Here is a 26,597-nt window from a genome sequence, read left to right on the forward strand (position 1 = left end):
GAATAAAATAGTTATTATCTCCTTTTTAATTAATTATAATTATAATTTAAGGGTAAATAAAAGTCAAACATAAATCATCTACCTCACATGATGCTGCCTCCATCACAAGGTTGTGTATCATTGTCTCTTTCCAAGCGCAACGCGACTTATGACTAAGGCTAACACTTAACAATTTTACTTCCCGAATATGAAATGGTCTCCTATATACAGTTACCACATGTAATGTACATTTAGACAAAGCTGCAAGTACAGCTAATGGCGCTTCTCGTGACGTGCGTATAATTTCCACGTGACGTAACGAGGATATTATGACGGTCCCTAACAAAAGAGTGACAAAAGAGGTAAGGTAACGTGCTGACAGTCAGCTGTGCCCATTCGCACGGAATTGCGTGTGGTAAGCGGGTACTTATTGATACAAGATATACTTGTTCAATCTTCACACTGCCCATTGTATCGCTTTGTTTCAGATGTTGAACTTGCGAATTAGAGGATATCATATAATCCTCAGTTGTTTTAAGTTCCTAAGTAATAAAATCGACTAAATTTATTTATTCTTATCCATATGTATTAATCGCTCATCGACAACTCAGCTATGACTTTTATACTATTTAATACATTTAAAAACTTCTAGATCATTGGGACACTTTATTTGTGATCATATTTTTATTTTGTCTGGCGTTCAATATAATTGCACCGAGTTTAGTCAGAACGTGATACATTACCAGTAGCCGAGATTATCAATAGATATTGATTTTTAATAACAAAAAAATATTAATGTGAAATTGTGGGATTAATTCGTAAACCAAACATAGACCACAACATTGTATTCGTTTTCGCTCGCTTCGCGATTCGCTCCTGCACTGGTATTAAGGCGTGGCTTACACGAATCAAACGGCCATGAATGCTGAAATGCTCCATTATGTTCTAGCCAATTTGAAAACTATGACTCATCGTTATCAATCTTATGTCTATGGTCAAGGTGTTTCCCGCACCTCTTTGAACCTAGATGACGTCGTCGTACGTCGTATTACATTTTGTATATTTTTACGCTAAATATATAACTTATCAAACAATCAAACATACATTTTTAACTATCATAGCGCGAATTTTCATTTTGAACACAATCAGTACACAAAAAGTACAGTAAGAAACAAAATCTGTTTGTAAATTATCGATCCCAAAACATAACTCAGTTGATCAGTATTACAATTCAAATTCTCACGCCGTTCGTCCAAAGACAAAAAGTTTAAATTGGCTCATATTCTTTTCATTCTTAAGATATCTCGCAATTCAGGATCTTCTTGCTCTTTTCATCAAGCAAAAGAACCTTTCATTCATCTTCAACTCAACCTCAATACTCGACAAGGTTGTCTTTGTTACTATAAAATACTATACGTTTTATGATAAAACCTACATAAAAAGAATTTTGTAATTTTATTTATACGCTAATCATGTGACGACAAAACATACTTGTCATCTCTTTCTTTTTTTTATATTATAGGTAGGCGGACGAGCCATATGGCCCATATGGCCACCTGATGGTAAGTGGTCACCAACTCCCATGGACATTGGCATTGTAAGAAACGTTAACCATCCCCTACATCGCCAATGCGCCACCAACCTTGGGAACTAAGATGCTATGTCCCTTGTGCATGTGCAATTATACTGGTTCACTCACCATTCAAACCGGTACACAACAATACAAAGTACTGCTGTATTGCGGTAGAATATCTGATGAGTGGGTGGTACCTATCCAGACGAGTTTGTACAAAGCCCAACCACCAGTAATAGGTATAATCGTTACATAAATAATTGTCGTCTGCTATATACGAACGCAGGGTATATATTTTTAGATTAACTTTATTCTAACCATTTGATACTCGTATTTGCATTTTTATAACACCCAGGATTTTAAACTTTGATATATCTTACTGTTTAAGACACGATTTTCACTATTACTGCTACGTTAGTGTTTTGTTCAAAATCATTATCTTAGATGATCATATTTTTAAACATTGGTTTCAATTTCAATTTGTTTAACATCATGAAAAGCTCGTTGAAGGCACGTATAATAGGAACCAATTACTGTGTGCAAAACGCAATACTTGTTCAAATTTACACTTACATCATACGATTACCATATTTATATCATTATTACCGTGAACGTATGACGCTTAACAGGAAATTTTAAACAGCTTGAGTGATTAATATTTATTCATTTTTCTTGATTTTAATAAGCAATATCCTGTAGATAAGTTAATTTATTTTTCGCTGAGTCACAGATTATAATGCTCATAAATATCGTCATAGTAACGTCAGTTTGTATTGTATGTTTTTAAATTACACTTGAGTTTTCATGATCTTTTCCGTATAAGTGGACGTTTGCATGAAGTTTGAAATAGCATACAAGGTATCATACTTCATTATTCAATATTAATATTAGTGAATTAAGAAGAAGTAAATTCGCTTTTTTTTTAAATTTTTCGAAATATAAATTTATTTCAGTCCTGAAATTACTACTACTATTAATAGTATGTTTATATTATGTTTTATATTTGGAAGCATTAAGGAGAAGAAATTGTCACAGAATAATTTAAAAAACGCATGACTTAAAACCAAAGAAAAAAATGCACATTAGCACAGATTCTACAAGCGGATAGAACGCTTGGTTTGATACTAATTATGTTATTATATTTGCTTATAGGTTTGCATTTCAAAAAATATGACGTGTAAAATAAAGACTTGGGATTATAGCTTTACCGATAATATTTTTTCTGCAAAGTCAGGACGGTTAGATAGTCACTTACATTCCTGTGACCTATTTATGTATGACTGTAATCTAGGATGTCAGGTTCGAATCAATGCGAACTTTCACAACGAAAAGCCCGAAAGCGCCCCGTGTTACCGTTATTAAGACCTTTTTAAACAAAGATATTTTTTTTCGTAGTCGTATATCACTTTTAGGAATTATATAATTTTGTTCTGTGAGATTATTTGTTTTTTAATATAATAAAATTCAACTATTCGTTTTCGCGTGCTGTTTTTTTATAGAATAGGAAGGCGGACGAGCATATGGGCCACCTGATGGTAAGTGGTCACCAACGCCCAAGACATTGGCATTGTAAGAAATGTTAATCATCTCTTACATCACCAATGCGCCACCAACCTTGGGAACTAAGGTGTTATGTCCCTTGTGCCTGTAATTACAATGGCTCACTCATCCTTCAAACCGGAACACAAAAATACCAAGTACTGCTGTTTTGCGGTAGAATATCTGATGAGTGGGTGATACCTACCCAGACGAGCTTGCACAAAGCTCTACCACCAGTAAACCAGTAAAGTTACGCGAAGCGTATAGGAGAATATTTAAAAACAATTACTTCCACGAGTTAATTCATGTATACAGCCACAGCCTCGTTTCGGTTTCTGTATGTACAAATGATTATTTTTTAAGTCAATAAGTGAACCATGATTGTTGTACTTTTAACATTTATATATACATATATTCATCGTTTATTTTCTCTTGTCTGCAGCTGAGCGAAGAAACGGACAATCAGGTAGTGGCTCATTCTAAAACTTTGTTTTTGTGTTGTTTACTTCGTGTTGTCTCTGTTAATTGTGTTGCTTGTTTTTTTAAAACAATTAAACTTATTGTTTTTTTATATTAATAAATAAATTTTTATATTGAGAAATAATTAGTGTCTCCTATATGAAACGAATTATATTGAATATCTACAAATTTAGTATCGTAGTTTTATTAAGGAGTACTATTTAATCTATGTAATGCATGTATATTAAAAATATATTAAATATTTTTTACCTCTTATATAAAATAATGCAAAAGCGCCGCATTTATGTTAAAATTGTATATATGTCTAAAAGTAGTCAACTTGTATAAATATCGCTTTATACACGTTTTATTTTCTGTTCGTGTTAAAGTACTGCACAATTTTCAAATTATTGCATTAAATATAGTAGACTCATATATATGTATGAACTTCAACAGCTCTTCGATTCGAGTGTATCACACCTCCACGATGTTCGACACTCGCAGCCGCCCGACTCGGGCTTCTCCGAATCAGTCAACAACAACATCAACGAAGACAACAACAACGGGCCCATCTCACTGCGAGAAATGCAGAATATCGCAAACAACAATGCCGCTGTGTATATCGTTAGTGAGAACGAGGAACGAAACCGCAATAGTAGAGAATCGATGGTCGAGTTTGAACCTCTCCCGGCGAGGATTCGAGTACTTGACCCCCTCGAAGATTGTGCTGATTGGTTTGGTAAGATTTTTTACTAAAAATAAGTCACAAGTAAAAACCTTCTAAAATATTTTTTCTCTAATTCATGTACTTAAACAAATGCCATTTAGTATCCTAATTGTACCTATTGACCTGTACCTGCGCCATAAGTCTGTACGAAATTTCAATTTAGTCTTTTAGGTGGAACTGATTAACAATTTGATCATCAAATTATGCAATTTGACGATACATACATAGTAACGTTTGAAGTTAATTAAAAGTTTGTTAAACAATATTAATCTCTCAGCAAACATATTACAGCTCTAGTAGCAGACATATTAATACAAGTAGAATCGTACATGTAGTTTTTAACTTACAAGAAATACATATAAGTCCCAACTTCCAGCATTCGTCTATTTGGTCGGCTTTTATGTAAAAATAACAATGAATTTTGTTTGAATATTTTTCATAACTACTCTACCATATGTACATAAGTAAGTAAAAGCAATTATCGTTATAATAATACGAAACATACATTGAGATAATTGCTGAACCAAAACCATAACATGTTGTTGACAGCTGGTGAAGATTTTCCAAGAAATCAATTGCAGTATCTTCGAGAAATTGGGCGCGGATGGTTTGGCAGAGTACGTATAAAATCTATTTTTTTTTTTATAGAATAGGAAGGCGGACGAGAATATGGGCCACCTGATGATAAGTGGTCACCAACGCCCATAGACATTGGCATTGTAAGAAATGTTAACCATCGCTTACATCACCATTGTGTTGTGTCAACATCTTAGTTCCCAAGGTTGGTGGCATTTGCCTGTAATTACACTGATTCACTCACCCCTCAAACTGGAACACAACAATATCAAGTATTGCTGTTTTGCGGTAGAATATCTGATGAGTGGGTGGTACCTACCCAGACGAGCTTGCACAAAGCTCTACCACCCATATTCTAAATAAATCTAATGTATAAAATGCGTTGATTTCAACGAACGTGATTAATGTTTATGGTATTCAAGGTGGTGGAAGGCGAAACAGAAGATGGGGCGGGCACCAGTACAGTTGCCGTCAAAATTCTTAATCAGAATGCAAGTCTTGAAGATAAAGCAAGGTTTTTGAATGAAGCTCGTCCATATAGAGACATGAACCACGAGAACGTCTTGGGATTCGTTGCAAAATGCCTCCAAGAAGATCCCTGGATACTTATATTTGAATTATGCTCCATGGTAAATTAAATTTATATAAGAAAGTAGTAGAAAAGTCGAGATGGCCCAGTGGTAAGAACGCGTGAATCTTAACCGATGAACGTGGGTTCAAACCCGGGCAAGCATCTCTGAATTTTCATGTGCTTAATTTCTGTTTATAATTCATCTCGTGCTTTTCGGTGAAGGAAAACATCGTGAGGAAACCTGCATGTGTCTAATTTCATTGAAACTATGCCACATGTGTATTCCACCAACCCGCATTGGAGCAGCGTGGTGGAATAAGCTCCAAACCTTCTCCTCAAAAAGGGAGAGGAGGCCTTAGCCCAGCAGTGGGACATTTACAGGCTGTTACAAAAAAGAAAGTAGTAAATTTATAGAAGATAGTAGATTGTTATTATCAAATGTTAATGTTTGTTTAATTAAATTATCTTTGCAGGATCTACAACAGTACCTAATAGTGAATCGACCAAAGATGGCCATTTTAAACGAAAGCGGGGTCCCATTGCAACTCATGTGTGACGTCGCTTCCGCTCTCGCCTATATGCACTCTAGGGGATTCCTATACGGGTCGGTATCATGTGATTTGATAAGCCATACATTTACAATATTTTATTTAAAAATTATATGTATTAATTTAGTTAATTAAGTTAATAAAATTAAATGTTCATCGCTTCTAAACTTTCGTATATTTTAAAATTCTACAAACGTATTTAGAACGAATAACATAAAAAATATTTTTAAAAACAACTAAATTAAATAAATTCCGTTAGATGCCTGTGGAGCGGCAACGTACTGGTCCGCGGGTCGGACAGCCCGCGCGCTGTCGTGGGCCACTACGCGCGCAGCGAGCCGCAGACGAGCCCGCGGGCGCCCGAGGCCGCGCGACAGCCGCCCGTGTGCACGGTAACCTCACACATACTTCAATGTTGCCTGGCTCTTATATGTATATGTATATTACATATTAGGAAAACTCCTCCTCGATCTTCTAAGGAAATAATGTTTACATGTAAACATTATTTACAGCATTATTATAACAGCAGTGGGACACTCACAGACTGTTACTGTTGGTCATCATGAGAGCAGAAATGAAAATAATGAAATTAACGCAAATAATTTGCTTGCACATTAAAGAAAAGAAAAAATAACAAAATAATTTTTTGCATTGGGAATTTTAAAACTACTATCTTTTATTCGTAGCTCTCGTAATTAGAAAGCCAACGGTAGCTTCGCTTTTAATTTCGTATCGTAATCAAATATTACTGAATATTGAAATATGCTTAAACTAATCTGACGACAAATGAATGTATGCGTCTAAATTAAATGTAAAATATAGGCATTAGTATTTTTATGACTACTATTAAATATTTGAACAGGCGAGCACCGACATATGGTCACTCGGGTACCTGGTGTGGGAGGTGTGCGCGTGGGGCGCCGCGCCGCCCGACGAGCCGCCGCCGCCCGACCTGCCCTGTCCTTACCGGAACCACTTGTAAGCATTGCACACGAAGCCTATACTCTAAACAGAAATCAGGCCTATGGTTTCAATTCTTTTCTATTTTTTCCAGGTATCAAGTGATGCAATTGTGCTGGAACCCCAATCCTGAGGCGCGACCGACGGCCGTTCAAGTACACGCTCTGTTGAATCACTTACATTATACGCATAAACACACTAGCGATGCCACAAAAGACGACGGCTACGCCAGTAGTGATTTTGAAGACCGGTGGCAGAGACTCAAACCTAACTCGATACCAAAAATAGATGAGCATGTCGCTATTGTCCACGCCCCGTCCACATCTATGGCATCACATTTTACAGGCTCAGACCAGGAGTTTGATAATGGACAAACCATCCAGGATTCCCTCAGTGTCGAAATGGATACAGCCGTCTCTAGATCTAGCAGCATAATGTCAGAACAAGATCCTCTCTCGATACAAATAAAATCTGAAAGCTTAACCAACCTTCACGGTTCTCTCGAGGATGTGAGAAATATCTACCTCACGCACAACGAAACACCGGCTCTAGAATGCCATCAAGGGAACATAAACCTTGAAGAAAACAAAGAGAAAGAACAAGATCGCTCAGATAGCTCTGTTGATCCTTGGCTTAAAGATATAATTACTGATAGCCAAGATGATGTGAGTTACTATAAGGATGTTAGTGATGTTATTAAGAATCTCGATAACATATTAAATTCAGAGAAAACTTCGAGCTCAGAGTCGAGTCACCAAGCTAGTCCTTCAAGGGATAATTTGAGTTTGGAATGCAAGAAAGATTATCCTATGCCCACTTCGATGGTCAAGTCTCCAGGGATCAGTAATTTTCAAAATATTCTTGAAATGGGTTTTGCTGCAGAGTCCGATCTAACAGAAGAAGATGATGGAGATCGCGATACAATTGGCACACTAAGCCATTCATTCGAACGCCATAGTGATACTACCAGCCAACAAACCCTCGAGAATATTACACCGGAAACGCCAATTAAAGGATTAGATATTTCTGAAAATATTGAAATAAAACAATTTACTGATATTGAACTAAACCATAGTAAAATAAATGAACCAGAAATCAATGATATGCATCAAGATAGTGACCTGCCAAAAGAAAATAGTATAGACAGTAGTGATAGTAAAGTACCCAAACTAAAGGAATTATGTGTAGCCTCAATACCTAGTATAAGTGAAACCATTGAACAAGTGATTTTTAAACAAGACTGTCAAACATCATATTATGATAATAAATTAACAGATAATAAAACTGATAGTACAGAAACCAAGTCAGTAGATATTAATGAAAAAAATGTTAACAATGAAATAGAAAATAAAGAACATTTTTTTACAAATATTGACACTGAAAAACATAAGGAGGGGAAAAAGCCTGCAGAAAAAGAAACAATATTGTCTGTTATAGAAGGACCGGAAGATAACAAAGTGTGTGATACTGTATTGTTATCTGAATGTGATTCTTCCTGTAAAGAATCACGTGATGATTTTACATCTTTGCCTGTTACTAACGAAATCTTGCCCGGTGTTAATGATAAACCAGATTTAAATGATTATAAATTTGATATCACAAAGGAAATAAACATTGCAAATAATGTAGAAATAATTGAAAAAAGTGAAAACATATTTGAAGGCATTTCAGAAAATATTACACATAACCAAGAACCTAACAGTTCATTGCCGGAATTCTTGTTAAAATCTAAAGATAATTGTGACCTGGAATCGCCGTTACTATTTTTAAATAGTTCTCCTATAGAAACAAGTGAAGATACGAGCTTACAAGTCAATAATACGAATATTACGATAAGCAAATGTCTTACACGAGATGATGATTTTGCCAGTTTAATAAATAACTCTATACAAGAAAATCAAAATGATTTTAACAAAATTGAATCAAGTGCAGTGCTTTCAGTAGATAATTGTAATCGATTTAGTGAAAGTAGTAATAAAAATAATTTATTATTAAATGAAACAACTAATCCTGTTATGATAATTCAAGAATTGTCTAAGACTGATAATACTGCTGTCGATAAATGCGATTCGATAAGTAAATTAATGAATCTCGAAAATAAAAATGAGTTAAAATTTACAAATAATGATTTAAGTAATAGTCAATATGATAGAAATATGGAAGTCTTAGAACCAATCAATAATGTTTTAAAATATATAGAACAAGATAAAGAGCAACCTGAAATAGTACAAATCGTTACAAACGTAGAAGTCTCATCTCCTATACAAAACCCTTCTTGTCTAGTGGATGTTAACGAAGAATGTGTAAACATAGCAGATAACAATATTCAACCAGCATTTGAAAACGTGTTATTACCTGAAGAAGTACAAAATAGAAATGATAGCGATGTGTTTATTTCACAACCTATAACAACAAATATTATTGATGATGCAACCCTTAGATTAGAAAATGTTATAAGTCCTAAAACAGACGTAACAGTGAAAGATGAATTGAGTGATAGTACTGTATATATGGATCTCACTAAAAATACTAATGGTAACATTTTAAAAGACTACAGCGCGGATGATACTGTTAAATGTGTTATTAAATCTTGTCTCGAGGCATCTCGTATTGAATCGTCTTGCTCGCTCGTTAAAAATGATTCAACGGTGTACTTAGATCTCCCTAATATTATAAGAGAAACTTATAGCTTTTTGCATGCAGAAAAATGTATTAGTAGCCAACAAATAGAGTTTAAGGATAAGATATGCACAAGTACACCTAAAGGAAGTGATACTTCCACAGATAATATTCAGGAAGTTGATGCAAAAACGACAGATATATTGTCGGAAACAAAAGTCCCCGATTATGGTCTCGGTGTGACACTGACAAAATTAGAACAAAAATATGTACCAGAAAACATAAGTCCTTTCGAATCTCCTTCTAAGAGTCACCATACGGATACCTACGATGAAAACAGTTCCGTTGTTTTAGGACCATTCGAGAATTGTACACTCGAATTATATAAAGGAGTAAAATCAATTGCGGAACTAGCTGATTTGCCTAAAGAAGAGCTGCTAGCGTTTTCGTCGAATTTCAGTGACATTAACCTCGAAACGCCATCGCCATTACGAGACGGAAATTTTCTTAACGAAGTTCCGGATCTTGTCCCTGACGAATTGCATTTCGATCAAATTGCAACAATAAGCGAATCAAAACCAGAATCTCAATCAAATGATGTGATATCAGAAGAAACTGAAGACCAATCTTCGACCGAAAAACGCGTCTCACCTTTAACTCCACCTAATTCGCCAGGAATTTTTCTCGCATCGACATCACAAAACAAATATTTAGTTGATATAGATATCAACAGCCCAACTCAGGAATCTAGCGCTTATCAAGAAGCGGTAGATTTGAACCAAATAGACCTTCTAATGACGACAAAATTAGCAATGGCGGAGAATGAAAATAATTTAAACATCGAATATTCTGGACCGTTAACTGAGGAAGGTTTGACATTAGATAACTCAGTAATAATGCGAGATAACGATGCGATACCGGAATCATACTTGGCTGGTAATGGAGGATCAGTGGAGGACTTGGGAGAAAACCTTGTTATTGATGAAGAAAGAATGAAAGAATTGAGAAACGAGTTGGAATTGAAATTGCCATTAGCGCAGGTATATTAATTACATATTTGATTATAATATTGGTATTGTTTTCATAAATTATATTAGTATTTTAATAAAGTAACACGATAAAAACACATGGTTAAACATTCAATAGGTCATATAATAAAAATAACAAATTTTCGAGAAATTTAAATGGAATCCACATTAATAATAATTTAATGAAGAATTCAATTCACTATATTTTATTATAATATTGGCTCTACAGAGTACTTTGTTCAAACAGACATGCCACATGCTGAGTCATGACCACATTGTCTCAAATAATCATTTATATTTTAAAATTGTACAATGTGAGTGCTTCTTATTAATTACCCCATCAAATACGATACTTTATTCTTATAAAAAATGTAATGTCATTAAAATCATAATCAGGTCTGTATTTCTTTGCCTGAAGTTTTATTTTCATGTCACATAAAATATATGAAACCACATTTATATTAGGTGGCAGGCATAGAACCAGAGGTGGAGGGTGAGTGGTCGGAGCTACCGCCACCACCCGAACTGGTGCTGACGTATGGCGCACTTTCACCCATCGCAGAGGAGACGCGCATGCAACTCTGCGCGTACGAGAACGACGATCAGTGTGAGTTTCTCAAAGAACGTAAAATAGAATAAAATATTATTATGTTATATAAATGTTAAAGGATTGTTATCCCTTGTACATGCATAAACGTTTTTAACTTGACAATTAATGACTTATAATTCTGTAGGCTGTACAAAATTCATGTGCCTGTTAAGAGAACTATTCGAAATTGTCATAGTAACCCTTCATGCAGGGAATACCTCAATTCGTACCGAATCGTCGGCAAGCTATCCCGAACCCTGCAACAACTCAACTGACGAGGTGACCGACTTACCCACAGCTGCCAACAGTGTTCCGCAACACTCCACTTACACTATCCATTCAAAAGATCCATCGAACTACACGTACACGGTGCAGAAAGAAGCCATTAGCAGCAAGGAGTAAGAACTTAACTGTTTTGGGTGAATAATATTTTCGAGAACATCATTCGATCATAATTAACTATTTTTTCTTTTATTTATAGAATAACAATGTCTGCAGATAGCTTGAATGCCAGCCCGCTAAAAAAGATACAGGAAACCCAATCGCCAATAGATGACAGAACTTACAACAAAAACGAAGACGAAAAAGAATCGAACTGCGAAAGACTTTCACAAGTGTCCCCTTTTCTTCTCAGCCCCACAACGGAAACGTCCGTCCCCGAGAGCTCTGATAACCCGATCGGTCTGTCTACGTTCTCTAAAACGACAGTACCTACAGATGCTAAATCCTCTAAACCATCCGAAACCCAATGCTTGTCGAAAGCTACAAGTATCGATTCGTGGTGTTCGAACGACACTCTCTACAACGTAGAAGAAAACTTCGACGATCTCGCTATGGATCCTGATGTTCCTCTAGATTTCGAAACTGAGATTGAGAAAGATAAAAGTGAAAGCGACGACACCCTTACTCATAACGAGGACGAGAAGGAAGCGAGCCATTGCTCGACCTATATAATTCACGACAGCAAATCCGAAGTGTGCGGTACATTTTCACCAGATTCAATAACCGCCAACGACAACTATACGTACACTAAAATGAGAACAGACGTGGCGACTACCACGCCCTCTGTTATAACGAAATCAGATTTAAATGATTCTACAAAAAATACTCAAACAAAAGATCTAGCGTACGGTACTCTAATGTCTGGACACCCGTCTTATTCTAATTGCACTACAGAATTAGGGTCCGGTATGGAAGAAGCATGGAAACTTCTGCAGCCTGAATTAGTAAGAAGATCACCCATAGGTGACGAAGTCAGTTTTACGCCACCTAAACAGGTTGAGAAGAAGGAAATTAGTATAATGGAAAGTCCGCAACTAACATCAGAACCACGTATTAAGAAAATGCATAGCGTGGAAATTACCTGTTTAAAAGATGATTCGGCAGAGAGTAACAAAAGTGACACCTCTGAACCACAAATTGCTCCTGAAACAAATAATAGCCCTAATATTTATTTCATGAATATGGCGCACTCCGCAACGAGTACACCTTTTGCTGTAAACGTCGAAAATAGTGAAAACATAGAATCAATACCAATTCACCTACATCACATCGAAGCAGAAAATAGTGAAGGCATTGCTAATAATGTCCCAAATTTTCGATCATTTTTTCAGTCAGCTGAAATCCGACCGCAAGATATTTCTTCAAACGTAAGCAATGAAGCTCAAAGCACCGAAATTTTGCTAGAGGGAGAAAGCAAGACATTAAGTCAAGATAATACTAGAGACATGGCATCAAAAAATCCCTCATATTCGGATTTCGAAAACTCGGCAACGACAAAACCACAGGATGTCTACACGAGTGAGAAATCTTGTCAAAGTATGGAAAGTGGAATCAGCTCTGAAGAATTTCGCCATTTTGAAAATTCAGTAAAAAACCGCCCTCAAGACCTTTCTTCGCTAATCGACGCTAGCTCTCTTCTACTAAACAGCGAAAGAAGATCTAGTGAACTAGTCATGGGCAGTCTAACGAACACAGGTTTTGATCTCACTAGTCAATCCGAAAGTCAAACGGTCAACACGGAGCCAGAATCTCTTGTTTTTGTCTCATCAAATTATACAAATTTATTAGAATCTCATAATGTAGACAGTAGTCAACCACTAAATGTATTTGTTACTGATTTAGATGCGGAAGAAGAGACGGAACAACCACATTCTATTATTATAACCGAAAGCCCTTTAACTGCATCTAAAGTTAGTCCTAACAGAACTTTCGACTCGCACGCAAAAACTAATCGTACGGATATGAATTACACATATGATTCCCATGCGAGTAGTTATCAGCCAATAAAAAATATATGGCAAAACGACAGTTTAAATTCTGAAAAGTTAAACGGAGAAGGCGAAAACAAAATTGACAGACAAATCGAATCTACAAATGATCTTGGTGATTGTTCTTTAACGAGCAATTATATAACTATTGAACAAAATGATCCAGAAATGTCGTCGTCGCAAAGTGAAATAATTTTAAAAGATATTGGGACAACTAATTTAACAGACCAGAAAAATCCCGAATCGAGTACCAAATGCAATGGAAGCAATGAAATGTTTGCTATCGTAAATTTTCTGAACGAAACCTTTGAAGAGCTGGTGGAAAGCAATGTTGATGATAATGAGATCGGTAGTGATATCAACAAAGACGTTCAAACTTTAAATTCTAAGAAAGTAACGGAAACCCGGTCAGAAACAGAGCCGCTCAAAGAGGAGCCTGTCGAGAAAGAGGCGTCTTGTAATAATGGGCAGTGCGATAATACATTTTTTCCCAATGGGGTTTCCCAGGAAGAAAAACAAATGGCTTCAGTAACGGATGACTTTTTAAAAAACGAAAAAAAATTTTGTCAGCTCGATTCTTATTTCCCCCTTCTAAGCGATATTAGATTCACAGGTAAGTGTTTCGAAAATTCATTAGATTTCTTATTTTTTAGCGTCAATCCATTATTTGAACATTAAATAAACTTTTATTCAAAAACAATCTTCAGGTCCAGCGACAGAAATAATGACTACATCGTTCACTCAAGATTCCCCAACAGAACCCACTTCTCCTGAGTGCGAGCAAAACAGCAAACCTGATCCATCAGCGGAAATACTAAAAGAGTGGGACAGCGATAGCGATTCGCATTCCACGAATTCATCTAGCGGCGAATTTATTTGGAAGGTCAGTGGATGCTATATTTAATTTTGTATAAAGTTTTGATTTTACGTAGGGAATGAAAGCTTGCGGTCCTTGGTGTGTGCATATAATTATTTTTATTTTTTTCTGATAATAATAAATTAATTCCCAGATTTAAAATATAAGTAGTTTTGTGTTAGTTAGCTAAATTTTGATATTATATATATTATTATATACTTTATATGACAAAATGTAAAGTGTGTGTGGTGTGTAAAGTCTGTGTGTGTGTGTGTGTGTGTTCATGTGTTGTTGATTAGAAGGTTGTTTTTTAATTTCTTTTTTCCAGAGCTTTGGGTTCAGTGGCAAAGGTTTTGTAAAATAACTACGTAACGAAATTTATTTGGAGTATTTATTTTTGTACAACTTATAATTTGTTCTTTTTATTTTGACTTTGTAAATACATATAGATTTATTTAATGTGTCACATTATAAATCCTCCAGATGAATAATAAAACTATTGCTTTATAATGTCAGTTGAAACCCCTTTTTATAGAAGGTCCTATCTTAGTATAAAAACCTATAGTTTACTCTTACAGACATGTTCAATTACGACGTACTTCATTTAGAAATGATTAAACATTTACCTTTAAAAATATTAAAAAAAAAATATTAAAAATAATATTATATATAACCCTCGTCGAAAGATATTATGCTATTTCATCTCCAACGATTACATTTATAATCTGTATTTGTACATGTCTATATGGTAACCCCGTAATGGTGTCGGTGTGCCTGCATGTAAATCTGTCTGTGTGTGGCGCTTAGGACGGCGACGGACACGAGACCGCGGTCGTGCCGTCCACGCACTTTGACCACGTGAGTACGTCCCTTGTATAGATTGCCTGTACATACCATTATTCATTATTTTGTTTCAGTATAACCTGTAGGATGTAACATCGTAGTTGTTAGTTTCATTATGATCAAATTGTCATGCTTTATTAGTATTATTATTTTTTATATATATATATATATATATATATATATATATATATATATATATATATATATATATATATATATATATTTTTTAAATGTTATAAAATCATGATGTTAAAACTTTTCATCTTAGAACGCATTTTGTAAAATAACAATTTACATTTAAACTTTAAGCTGAACATCAATGATAATAATTCTAACGTACAACACTGTATGTCTTACGCTTTGCTATAGTTCCGCCCTCATCCATCTGTATTCGCCTACTTAATTTAAATGATATGATTTGGCATAGTTAATATATTTGAATAACTACTTATTTTCTGTCATTAGTAAAACTTCGTTAAAAATGTTTATGAAAAATTTAGGTAACCTAATAGGTATGAAAAAAAATTATGTGATTAGTAATACATGACGTACGATGCAAACAGCAGCGTGACAGCGGGTCCCAGCCGAGCTGCACAGACGAAGGTGCAGCCGAGGGCGAAGCACCTTCCTCTGCGTCCGGAGACTCCGGTTCCGGCTCAGAAGGCGACGAGGTGGAGTTCGTGCCTTCCTCATGGGACTGTCTCGCCGCGCCCTCCAAATCGTCGCTCAGAAGCATGGAACAGCCACAGGTCAGTATCTCGTGTTTGTTGTTTGGTATGACTTGTGCGAATATTAGTGTCACGAGTCATAACAAATTTAAACACATATTTAAGGATGGAAGCGACGCAAGCGAAGCAATAACGACTTCAACGACGAAACATCTGTAAGGCAACCTGTGCGACCAAGCAAGTTCCCAAGGATAAAGAGACTTCGCAGTCGCTTGGTCGCGCAGGTGTGTTCAATTATATACATTTATATTTTATGAAAGATCTTTTTAAATTTATTTTATTTATTTTTAAATATCTGCTTAAAGTAGCTTCGTATTTCCAGAAATAGCTTATTTTATCTTATGACTTCTCAAATACTTTTACCTTTATTTAAAAATAACCGAACCGTATTTTCAAGGATAAAAAGTAAATCCAACCGACATCTGGTATTATTCCATCTACACGACAAATGAAATAATATACATAAGTACAAGGGTCTGATTTGGTCCGTAACTATCAGGACAACAAGAAGCGAGTGGTGTTCAAGCGGCAGAAGTACCACTGCGTGTACGAGTACCCGCGCGAGGCGCCCGACGCCGACGCCGACTCGCCCGCCGCCTACCTGCCCGACTACTCCACCTACTCCGGTTAGTGCGACGGCCTTGCAGATACGCTTTGTGATCATTTTATTATACTCAATCGAATACGTCCGATAAAATAAGTGCATTCATTATTGATTGTCTATTGCAGAGTGGGACCCCGCGAGCGCCGAAGACGCAGAGTTAGGATATGGACAACTGTTTGGAGCTCCGAATCCTTTAGACTTATTTCCTCTACGGGCCGGTATCGCATTCGGAGCAGGTTTGTAATACGATACATAAGCTGTTTAAAAAAGTAGTAAAGTTATATTAACAAATTGTTCTTGACGCAGATTATGATGAAGATTTCTTCATATCATCATCGGCACGTCCGTTCGAAAGCCTGGGTGTCATGTCTACCACCAGCCAATTTTTCCCTGGCATGCACTACAAGCCGACCCTCGAACGCGATCTGTCCGACGAGCTGAGCGAGGACTTCCCTCCGCCGCCGTCGCCCCTGCCACCTCCTCCTGCTCTTGTGCAGACCGAGACGCCCTTCCTGGACTTTACCACCCCGGACTCGGGAGTGGAAGATATCACTCCAGGCTCGTTGACCGACGACGACTACAAAGTGAAGAAGTTGCCGGACAACGAGGCCGGCCAGTGCTGGCGCTCCGTCGACAGCGCGAGCTCCAGCGAGTCCGTCAGTCCGAGCTCGCCCGGCGGGGAGGCGCTCGGCGGGCTGCGCCACACGCGCGACAAGCTCAAGCTGGACCTGCCGCCCAGCCCGCACGTGCCGTCCCCCCGCCACGCCCGGGTCTTCAACTTCGTGCTCGACAAGCCCAAGCGGCCGCGCGACGACCGGCCCGTCGAGCCCGCCACGCCGCTCGTCATGAGCGACGAGACGCCCGTCGTGGCCGTGGCGCTGCCGCTCCCACGGGACAGCGACGACGTCATGCCCGAGCCCACCTTCTCGACCTTCGGGAAGACCGCGCACTGCAAGGCCGGCCAGGCCGCCGACGCGGAGAAGAGCATCGTCCTCACCGACGAGGTGGAGCGCGCCGCCGCCGTCGACGAGGCCAAGGAGGACGGCCCCGGGAAGGTGGAGCCCGTGCGCGGGGAGGGCACGCTGCTCGACAGCGGCGACGAGGACTCTGGCATCGAGAGCAGCTCCAAGGCTACACTCGAGCGGGACGAGCCGCCGTCTCATGTAGCTTAAATAGGACCGAATAGATGTAGATTTGTTATCGTTTATGTGTCCACGGTGTATCGGCTCGTGCTGTACCAGTCAGGACACGGGGGGCGACGGGACTGAGGATTTATAGGATATCGGAAGTTATCCTCGCACCTCGGCCGAAGTGTTCGATGTGAGCGACGGCAGTAGTGAGTCCGTCGATGTGCTATGATAATGCCATTATATATTAAGATTATCAACAATCTTAAAGTTATAAGTGTTTCCTATTCGTATTTCAGTTTTTATTTTGCATGACATTTTTATACATATCTGAATTCGAACGTTTTATACGGTTCTATTAAACTGTACACAAATATTAAGGCGGCGTCTTCTAGGAAACTAAACAGCGATGAAATCATTAGTTAATAATACATAATAGTCACCAGTGATTCTTTCAACACAACTATGGTACAAATAGCCGTGAATTATTCTAAATATATATGTAGATATAGCGCTTCGATTATTATTATACTGATTATTTAGGTTAAAGCGAGCCGATCCTTTGGCGACCGCGACAGCGGCCTACTCAGTTTTATACAGCTTCTATAGAGTTTCTTATACTTGTTAGGAATTTCATACGTAAAGTTTTTATTATTTCATAAGTTGTAGTGATTTTGAATATTATATGTAATTTAACATTATATTCGATAACATGTTTTATTATTAAAATGTGAGAATGTTGCAATCTCTAATTGGCAGTAGAATTAATTGAAAAATATCTTTATAAATTATGTATTTGATAAAAAAATACAATTTATTACACGTACATACATACATACATACATACGTACATATGTATCCGAACAAAATTTAAAATCGAAAATTTATCGTTCTTGTGACATTACATATACGCACAATAAACCGCATCGTGTAAAATTAACCTCATCGAAATTGAGGGTGCAGTTTCATTATTATGGCGTTATTTTAAACTTCTGCTTTCATTATCTGTTTTTTGTTTTTTTATTGACGTTTATTTGTCGCTTTAATAACATTGCATGTTTTTTTAACTGCACCCAACATACATACATAACGTTCAAATTTCAAAGCCAATTTCTAGTTAAGTGAAAATTTTTATTAGATAAGGTTTAGATATAAAAGCGATGGTGACAGATCATTGCGTATTTATGGATATCTCGGCGACACGACACACTCCATGTAACAATTTTTACTTGTATACAATTTTAACACACTGTAGTCTTAGATAAACACGACATTTGGAAGGTCAGAAGGGTATATAATATATTGATGATAATTTTCAATAAAATCCGCACGTAATTATTTATTGTCGCGTGTGCCGCCGAGTCGCCAATAAGTGTGTGCCACGAGATCGAGTCATCAAATATGCAATACGTCCAAATGTGAACCTCATGTGCAATTCTTCTCATTTCCATATCATCGCGTTTTAGTTGTTTAGTTACTGCTGTAAATATAATTTAAAAAGTTATCGAAGATGAAAATTTTTTTATTAAGGAAATTTATTATTCGTAATACGTTTTTATTGTTCTGAACTTATTTTTTACAGTTTTTAGAATGTTTCGTTAATGTACAGGTGTAAATACGCGGTAGATGTTCATTTTGTTGCGATTACAATGTAGGGGTATTGATTGGTTAGAATTTAGAACGTAAAATTTATTTCCGAAATTAACTCGAGGTCGGCAGGCTGTAGCGCACTACAGCGCTTTAAAGCGCACCTATAGGCGCTACTGTCAAAAGAGTAAAATAATTTTTATAAATTATCTATTACGTTTAGAAATGTTTCCAATACGATGGATTTGTTTAGATTACCTTTATAATGAAAACAAGGAATTATTTGAATGAATTGTCCAATAATAATTATGGTATTTATTGTTTGTAAGTTGTTGTTTTGTATGAGCCGGCGGCAGTATTTAGTGAATGTGAACGCATTGGAAGTCTTTTCATATTGTGACTTTGTCGAGTCTTTAAAAGTATTTATATGAAAAAAATAAATAATTAATAAAACTTGTGACTTCATAAGACTTTTATTTTTATCCTTCACTTATTTCTACAAATATCGAAATGAAATCAAAATATTCTTTATTATATTATTACTATATTTTAATAAAGCATCGGTCGAGACTCAATAGAACAGTTGAATATAAGAGTATTATTAAAATGGAATGCATCATCAGTAATCCCGTATCAGGCGGCCGGTCGGGGCTCAGCTGCGGCGCCAGATGATGACGAGCCCCGCGGCGTCGCTGGTGGCCAGAAGACTCTCGTCGTAGCTGAAGCTGACGCCGAGCACCGGCGACGCGTGCCCTATGATTTTATATAATTTCAAAATGTCTAAAGATCACTGGTGGTAGGGCTTTGTGCAAGCTCGTCTGGGTAGGTACCACCCACTCATCAGATATTCTACCGCAAAACAGCAATACTTGATATTGTTGTGTTCCGGTTTGAAGGGTGAGTGAGCCAGTGTAATTACAGGCACAAGGGACATAAAATCTTAGTTCCCAAGGTTGGTGGCGCATTGGATATGTAAGCGATGGTTGACATTTCTTACAATGCCAATGTCTAAGAGCGTTGGTGACCACTTACCATCAGGTGGCCCATATGCTCGTCCGCCTTCCTTTTCTATAAAAAAAAAAAAAAAAAAAAAAAAAAAATTAGATATCTGCTGGTCTCTGCCGTCGATGGACCCGACTAACGATGGACGAACTAATCACATGATAATAATAAATTTTGGCGGAGTTCGATGAGTGACTTCAACTTGTTAACTCAGGCTCTCATTGCACTTTCATCAAACGAAAGTAAAATCAAGAGAGAAATCTGTGCATGCAAACAAACTGTAACCCATAGTTCATTATCTTATGAGATTATCTTAAGTATGACAGTGTCACCTTGCAGCTTGTTGACGACGGAGTGGTGCCGCGCCTCCCCCTCTATGTCGAGAAAGTACACGCAGGCGTCCTCCCCCCCGCTGACCACGCACACGCCGCGCCGGAACGACATCAGCGGACAGAACGACGACCGCACCGCGAACGACCGGTGCTGCGTCGAGAAGCGCTTCTTCAGCGACAGCAGCCCTTCGCGGTCCGCGACTCTGCGGGACATGGCGAGTGACGCGGGACCGCACGTACTAGTTGGAGGGTTTCGTGTAAGGCCTTCTCAATTGTTACATCTACTATTTTAAAATCCAACATCGACACTTTAGTATGTTGTTCCGGTTTGAAGGGTTAGTGAGCCAGATAGTGAGTAATTATAATGTCCTCCTGACCGATTTCGGCCAATCTCAAGAGAGATTGGCCAACTGTGCAGGACATTATAGTGCACAAGTGTGTGTGCAAACACAGGTGCACTCTTTATTTCCTAAAACTCATAACCCGATGGAACGGCAATCCGACACGACTGGAAAGAGTTTAGATGCAGGACCAACGGCTTTACGTGCTTTCTGAGAAACGGCCCGACTAATTATAAGCACAAGGGATATAATATATACCCATTACAGTGTCAGTGTCTATGGGCAAAAGGCCCGCTACTGGGCTTGGCATGTTTACCTTAAAAGTAATTTTAAAAAGAATAACGAATGAGGGTCCTCAGCAAGTTACGAGGAACTCTCGTGATAAGTTGCAGCCAGCAGGGCAGTGTTACCGGAACAAGTAGAGCGAGTCGTCGGCGGCGCTGACGAGCAGCGCGGGGTGGCGCGCGAGCCACGGGCTCCACGCCAGGCTGCTCACGGCGCCGCCCACGCAGCAGCGCCGCAGCTTGCTGAGCGCGCCGCCCGCGCCCGACATGCGGTAGCTCACGATCACGCCCTGCGGAGCGCGCACGGGACACTCGCGGCCGGCCCCGCAGCGGCGGGACTGGCGCTCGACTTGGACTCCAGTCGCGCGTGTCCCATTGTCACAATAAAACAAAGTCAAAGCAGCGCATTCGGCGAGGCCTTGGGACGATAGGACCCGAGTATCGACTGATGTAATGCGAGCGGACCTGCCGCATGAGCTTTGTTCTCAAATAAATTCGTACATATTTAAAAAAGCCTCGGTTATAAAGAGTTTATTTTAATACCTTATCATTCGCTGCCCAAAACATTCTTCCACTTGACTCGCACGCGATCGCCGTCACTCGACCGCCTAAGATACTGCTGCCTCCTAAGGAATTAGATTTAGTTTTATCATCACTTACCCGTTTCGCTAAAAATGACATTCTATAATTTATTTATTTTTTTTATATGCCCCGGGATGGCAAATGACTCTACTCCACCTGATGGTAAGTGGTAGTAGAGTCCAAACGCGACGACGGCCAGTACAGTCGGGAAGAATGTTCTGTACTAGCCGTCCCCGCCTTGCCGCAAGATGCCTCTTCACGCCTCGTTTGTAAGAGGAGTTCACCCGAGTTGTAAGAGGAGGGGAACACGTGAGCTGGTAAGGAATTCCATTTTTTGGTAGTGCGACAAAGAAAGGAGTTGCCAAATTTCTTTGTGCGCGATGGAATTGATGTCACAGTTAGGCGGTGACATCGAGAACCAGCTCGCGTGGACTTAAGAAGGAAGGGGGAAGCAGGAATTAGAGAGAATAATTCCTCGGAGCACTCGCCGTGATACAGTCGATAGAAAGCGCTCAGTGCTGCTATCTCGCGACGCAATTGTAAAGGTTCAAGGGTGTTTGTGACCTTTACGTCGCCAATAATACGTTCTGCACGTCGCTGCAACCGGTCCAAGGCCTCCAGTAGGTACTTAGCGGAGCCATCCCAAAGGTGCGAGCAATATTCAACGCAAGACCGTACAACAACATATGTTTATTTTTTTCAAATAAAGAACGTACCTCTAGGATATATTCCCGTTGACACGTTGAGGACCTCCACCATTCCCCTTGCGTTACCCGCCTTGAAGTTCGTTAAGGGATTACTGGTATATATGTATATGTGAATGAGTTAACATTGCATTTGCCTATTGAAGACAACGCGAACTGTATTAAAGTTAACAACATAAGAAATGGAAATCAAAGTTCTGCTGCAATAGTCCTAGTGAATGCGCAGCATCGAAATATTCTAAGCGTCGCAGGTACTCAGAAACGATAAAAACAATCACGTCTAAATCATGTCGTCAAATGAAAATAAAAACTGAAACATCCAAAATATCTTCAAGACTAATAAATTAGGATAAAGTCATCCATGACTCTAGGCATAGCCCCAATCGCTCCTCTGCCTTTACTTATCCTGCTTTTAAAATCGTAAAGTGGCAACTCGTGCGGCGTGTAGTTAGCGTCAAGGATACGATGAGCATGTTGTTGTTGGCGGGCTGGAAGGCGCAGCACAGCAGCGGCGCCGCGAGCTGGTCGGGCACGGCGCGCAGGCGTCGCGCGCCGCACGCGTCCCACACCAGCAGCAGCCCGTCCAGCGCGCACGTCACCAGCACCTCGTTCGACGCGGACCAGTCGCAGCCTGCCGCCGTCATGCAGTCGTATATATTGTCAGTTATACAACTATTTTGATCTACGATTCTTTTCGTAAAATCATCTCCTTACCCTTATATTAGGTACCTACCTAATATTCAATTGAAGGTCAGTAAAAAATGTCTTTTTCGTAATAAAATAAGGAATCGGTTATCCTACCCACCCGTGACGGGTTTGGTGTGCCCTCGCAACACGAAGGAGACGCGCGGGGGCGTGGCGGTGACGTCACACACGGACACCGTCCCGTCGTGCGACACACAGCACAGCTTGGTCCGATCGTTGTTCGCGAACTTCACCATGCTAACTTGGTCTGTGTGCTGGTTGGTGAATCAAATAGGAGAACATTAAGATAAAATGAAATGTTAAATTATTTATTTGCACATTGGCCTCTAGAAATTTCAATGTTGCTGCAAAAACTACTTGCCATATGATTGAATAATAACAATATCTTGGGACATTTTTTTCACACACGGTCATCTGATCCCAAATTAAGCTTGTATACTATTTTTCTTTTGTGCTTTTTTTGTAAATACATATATAGATAATTACACCCAGACTCAGGAAAAACAGACATGTTCATGCATACAAATATCTGTCTTGGATGGGAATCGAACCCACTAACTTTGACGTGAAAGGCAAGCATCCACAAACCACACCAACCGGCTTGTCAAGATGAATCATATAAACATAATATTTATGTTTCTTCTGTAGTGTCCTAGTTAGATTGAAATTCTCAGGCTATATATAGGCTTCGAGTAAATGTAAAGATTAATTTGTCAAATGTAAAATATTGTATTTACTTTAATATTTCTGAGGTACTACCTGATCAAATATGTGATGTACTCCAGAGAATGCATAATTTTCAGAGATAGTCATGTCATTCTTTTTCTTGGCATTAATTGTAATACTTTCGTCCACTGGTAGGCTAGCCTGAAATATTTACTTTTCTTGTTTATTGATTCTTATATTTAATTACACATTGCCATTCTGAGATCGCCCAGTGGTAAGAACGTGCGAATCTTAACCGACGATCGTGAGTTCAAACCAGGGCAAGCACTACTGAATTTTCATGTGCTTAATTTGTGATTATAATTCATCTCGTGCTTTACAGTGAAGGAAAACATCGTGAGGAAACCTGCATGTGTCTAATTTCACTGAAATTCTGCCACATGTGTATTCCACCACTCCGCATTGGAGCAGCGTGGTGGATTAAGCATCAAATCTTCTCCTCAAAAAAGAGGAGAGAAGGCCTTTAGTCCAGCAGTGGGACACTCGCAGGCTGTGATGGTATACTTTTTTAGCATACTAAAATTACACAATTACTATCCCTTAAGACATTTTTTTTATATGAAGATAACCAAAAAAATTTAATAAGATTAATTTCATAGTAACAGATATCATGGTGTGTTACTCTCTTAATAAGTTTACAACAGATATTCAACAGTTAAAATGAAATATTTATGTATTTTAACTTACTCTACTATTTGATCTTTGTCGAGATGAGGATGAACTGATAGATATATTATCCTGAACCCCATACCTTCGCTGCAACAGCTGACTTCTAATATTTATGTACTTCTTGATTGTTTCTATATCCTAATGAATATCATAAATTAAATGAAATATTAGTTATTTATAATTATAGTATGAAGAAAAAAATTGATACAAACAATAAAAAATATTAATAAAATACCTTAAATTTTGAATTTTCTCTAAGAAGCTGACTTCTACGGCGTATATATAAAGTTTCTGAAACATTAAATCTATAAACAATTGATACAAGCCATCAGATGTTATGCATTTATGATTATTATATTTAATAAAAAAAGCGATATCAAAAATATAAGCAAGGCGTAAGCCTGGTAACTCTTAAGTGATTTCAAAATAAACAACATACTAAAGTTTGGATTCCCAGGAGCTCTGTAAGCATTAAAGCGCGCATCCAGGGCAAAAATCTGCTGCTGAAATGCCGCAGCCATGTTTATGTACTATAAATGATTTTTATTTTAAGAGCATGTTATAGTTGTTATGCTTTTTAGCTTTTAATTGAGAAGAACAACCAAATTATCAAAGTATATTTTTAGTATTATCAAATTTGACAGTGACAAAATGATTATAGACGTTTGGTAACAGCTGTTTATGACACAAGAATTACGTCCTAAAATAACTAACTTGTTTTTATAATACATATTGTCAATAAAAATCCAATTTAATATCTAATGATATTTATGAGGCTCCAATAATAAATAAAGTGCTTCAAAGATCTTGTGGCAATCCAATGTTATTTACTGGGGTAAAGAAGCTTAAGGGTTACCTATTAATGACATTTCTTTACTCTTAGGAAATACCTCAATGCTTATTAATTTTTGTCTCGTGAATGGAAATCAGGAATAGCATTTATTTTTCCAAAAAAATGAGTATAAAACGAAAACAGGCCTTATAACTCATCACTATTTTTAATATTTAATACCTTATACCAAACTAAATATCTCCAACTTTTGTTAAATGTAATTTTGAATTGCTATTAATTTAACATAAATCGTACTATGTTAGGTATTTTACCTGACGAATTATTCGTACCAATAAAATCACAAAGTGTATTTCAGATTATTTTATTATAATTATATTCTGCATTCATTAAATCAATTTGTCGCAAGTTGAAGTTTTCATTAACATCAACCTTGCTTTAATCTCCATCATTATCCTATATATTGATTGCAAAATTATTTAACAAGAGATTAACTGTCCTTAATTGTTACGCCGGGAAATATCCCGGTGTGACAATGTTTCTGCATGCTTCAGCCATTTTTGGAAACAACTAAACATACGCACTTAACATAAGCAATCATCCGAAGAACACAAAGTATACCTCCTGTTAAGTATACTATATATTTAATAAAGGCCATCGATTATTATGGATGGGAAATTAGAATATCCAATTAGGTACGATATCACTTATCTGTTACAGCGACTATCAAATTATTATGATACTGGACAAGATCTCGATAATAATTGCGATTTAGGCCACGCACCTAAATATTCTTCTCGGGATTTACTTATTTATAAAAAAAAAAATATAGTATACGTAGGCGGACGAGCATATGGGCCACCTGATGGTAAGTGGTCACCAACGCCCATAGACATTGGCATTGTAAAAATGTTAACCATCGCTTACATCACCAATGCGCCACCAACCTTGGGAACTAAGATGTTATGTCCCTTGTGCTTGTAATTACACTTGTTAAACATGCATTAGGAACATGGAAGGGTTAATAATTAACAAAGTATAATATTATAATCGGTAAAAATTGTTTTTATTTCCCTTTCTTTGTACATAAACTAAATCGATCAAGCCTTTTTTAAAGTCTTTAACTATAAAAATTAATAGAACAAAATAAATATTATTTAACGTATTTACTTATTCAACTAAACTAACCTATTAATTACGTATTAATTAATAAGCGACCTTAACAATATATATTTAATTTAAATATTGATGAATGGAAGTAAAATATTAATTCCTTTCC

The 26,597-nt window shown here is 37.7% G+C and overlaps 2 protein-coding genes across 9 annotated transcripts in view; one reads left to right on the forward strand and one right to left on the reverse strand.

The window, feature by feature from the left end:
• LOC126770441 (uncharacterized) overlaps positions 1–19,645 on the forward strand; it is a 37,764-nt gene extending 18,119 nt beyond the window's left edge. Inside the window, exons 3-20 of one of the 8 annotated variants that reach the window (XM_050489814.1) lie at positions 3,534–3,557; positions 4,007–4,289; positions 4,827–4,894; positions 5,276–5,482; positions 5,898–6,028; positions 6,232–6,364; positions 6,835–6,950; positions 7,027–8,801; positions 8,877–10,591; positions 11,045–11,186; positions 11,380–11,566; positions 11,650–14,051; positions 14,146–14,321; positions 15,102–15,152; positions 15,701–15,886; positions 16,365–16,491; positions 16,595–16,705; positions 16,776–19,645. In XM_050489814.1, the coding sequence (XP_050345771.1) occupies positions 3,534–3,557; positions 4,007–4,289; positions 4,827–4,894; positions 5,276–5,482; positions 5,898–6,028; positions 6,232–6,364; positions 6,835–6,950; positions 7,027–8,801; positions 8,877–10,591; positions 11,045–11,186; positions 11,380–11,566; positions 11,650–14,051; positions 14,146–14,321; positions 15,102–15,152; positions 15,701–15,886; positions 16,365–16,491; positions 16,595–16,705; positions 16,776–17,641 (8,700 nt within the window). In that variant the 3' untranslated portion in view covers positions 17,642–19,645. Of the gene's footprint in view, positions 1–3,533; positions 3,558–4,006; positions 4,290–4,826; positions 4,895–5,275; positions 5,483–5,897; positions 6,029–6,231; positions 6,365–6,834; positions 6,951–7,026; positions 10,592–11,044; positions 11,187–11,379; positions 11,567–11,649; positions 14,052–14,145; positions 14,322–15,101; positions 15,157–15,700; positions 15,887–15,970; positions 16,090–16,364; positions 16,492–16,594; positions 16,706–16,775 lie in introns of those variants that run through there. The other 7 variants (XR_007669457.1, XM_050489809.1, XM_050489810.1 and 4 more) reach the window with 7 other exon arrangements.
• Position 19,646: 1 nt separating this feature from the next.
• On the reverse strand, positions 19,647–25,156 carry LOC126770449 (WD repeat-containing protein 13-like). Its single transcript, XM_050489828.1, has 11 exons — positions 24,968–25,156; positions 24,764–24,819; positions 24,547–24,666; positions 23,893–24,000; positions 23,234–23,387; positions 22,893–23,059; positions 22,441–22,501; positions 21,686–21,768; positions 21,269–21,432; positions 20,518–20,720; positions 19,647–19,936 (listed from the first exon to the last, which is right to left on the reverse strand). The coding sequence occupies exons 1-11, from the start codon at positions 25,047–25,049 to the stop codon at positions 19,836–19,838; spliced, it is 1,299 nt and encodes a 432-aa protein (XP_050345785.1). The 5' UTR covers positions 25,050–25,156; the 3' UTR covers positions 19,647–19,835.
• Between the last annotated feature and the right edge of the window lie 1,441 nt (positions 25,157–26,597).

This window comes from Nymphalis io, chromosome 9 (assembly GCF_905147045.1).
Source record: "Nymphalis io chromosome 9, ilAglIoxx1.1, whole genome shotgun sequence".
Classification (NCBI taxonomy): domain Eukaryota; kingdom Metazoa; phylum Arthropoda; class Insecta; order Lepidoptera; family Nymphalidae; genus Nymphalis; species Nymphalis io.

Bases quoted from the DNA above. Each gene is read 5' to 3' on its own strand.
- LOC126770449 (XM_050489828.1), bottom strand. From the start codon at position 25,049: ATGGCTGCGGCATTTCAGCAGCAGATTTTTGCCCTGGATGCGCGCTTT. The intron at 23,060-23,233 runs GTGGGTAGGATA...TGACGGCGGCAG, and splicing joins GCACACCAAACCCGTCACGG to GCTGCGACTGGTCCGCGTCG. The intron at 21,433-21,685 runs GTATTAAAATAA...CGCGCTCCGCAG, and splicing joins TTTGGGCAGCGAATGATAAG to GGCGTGATCGTGAGCTACCG.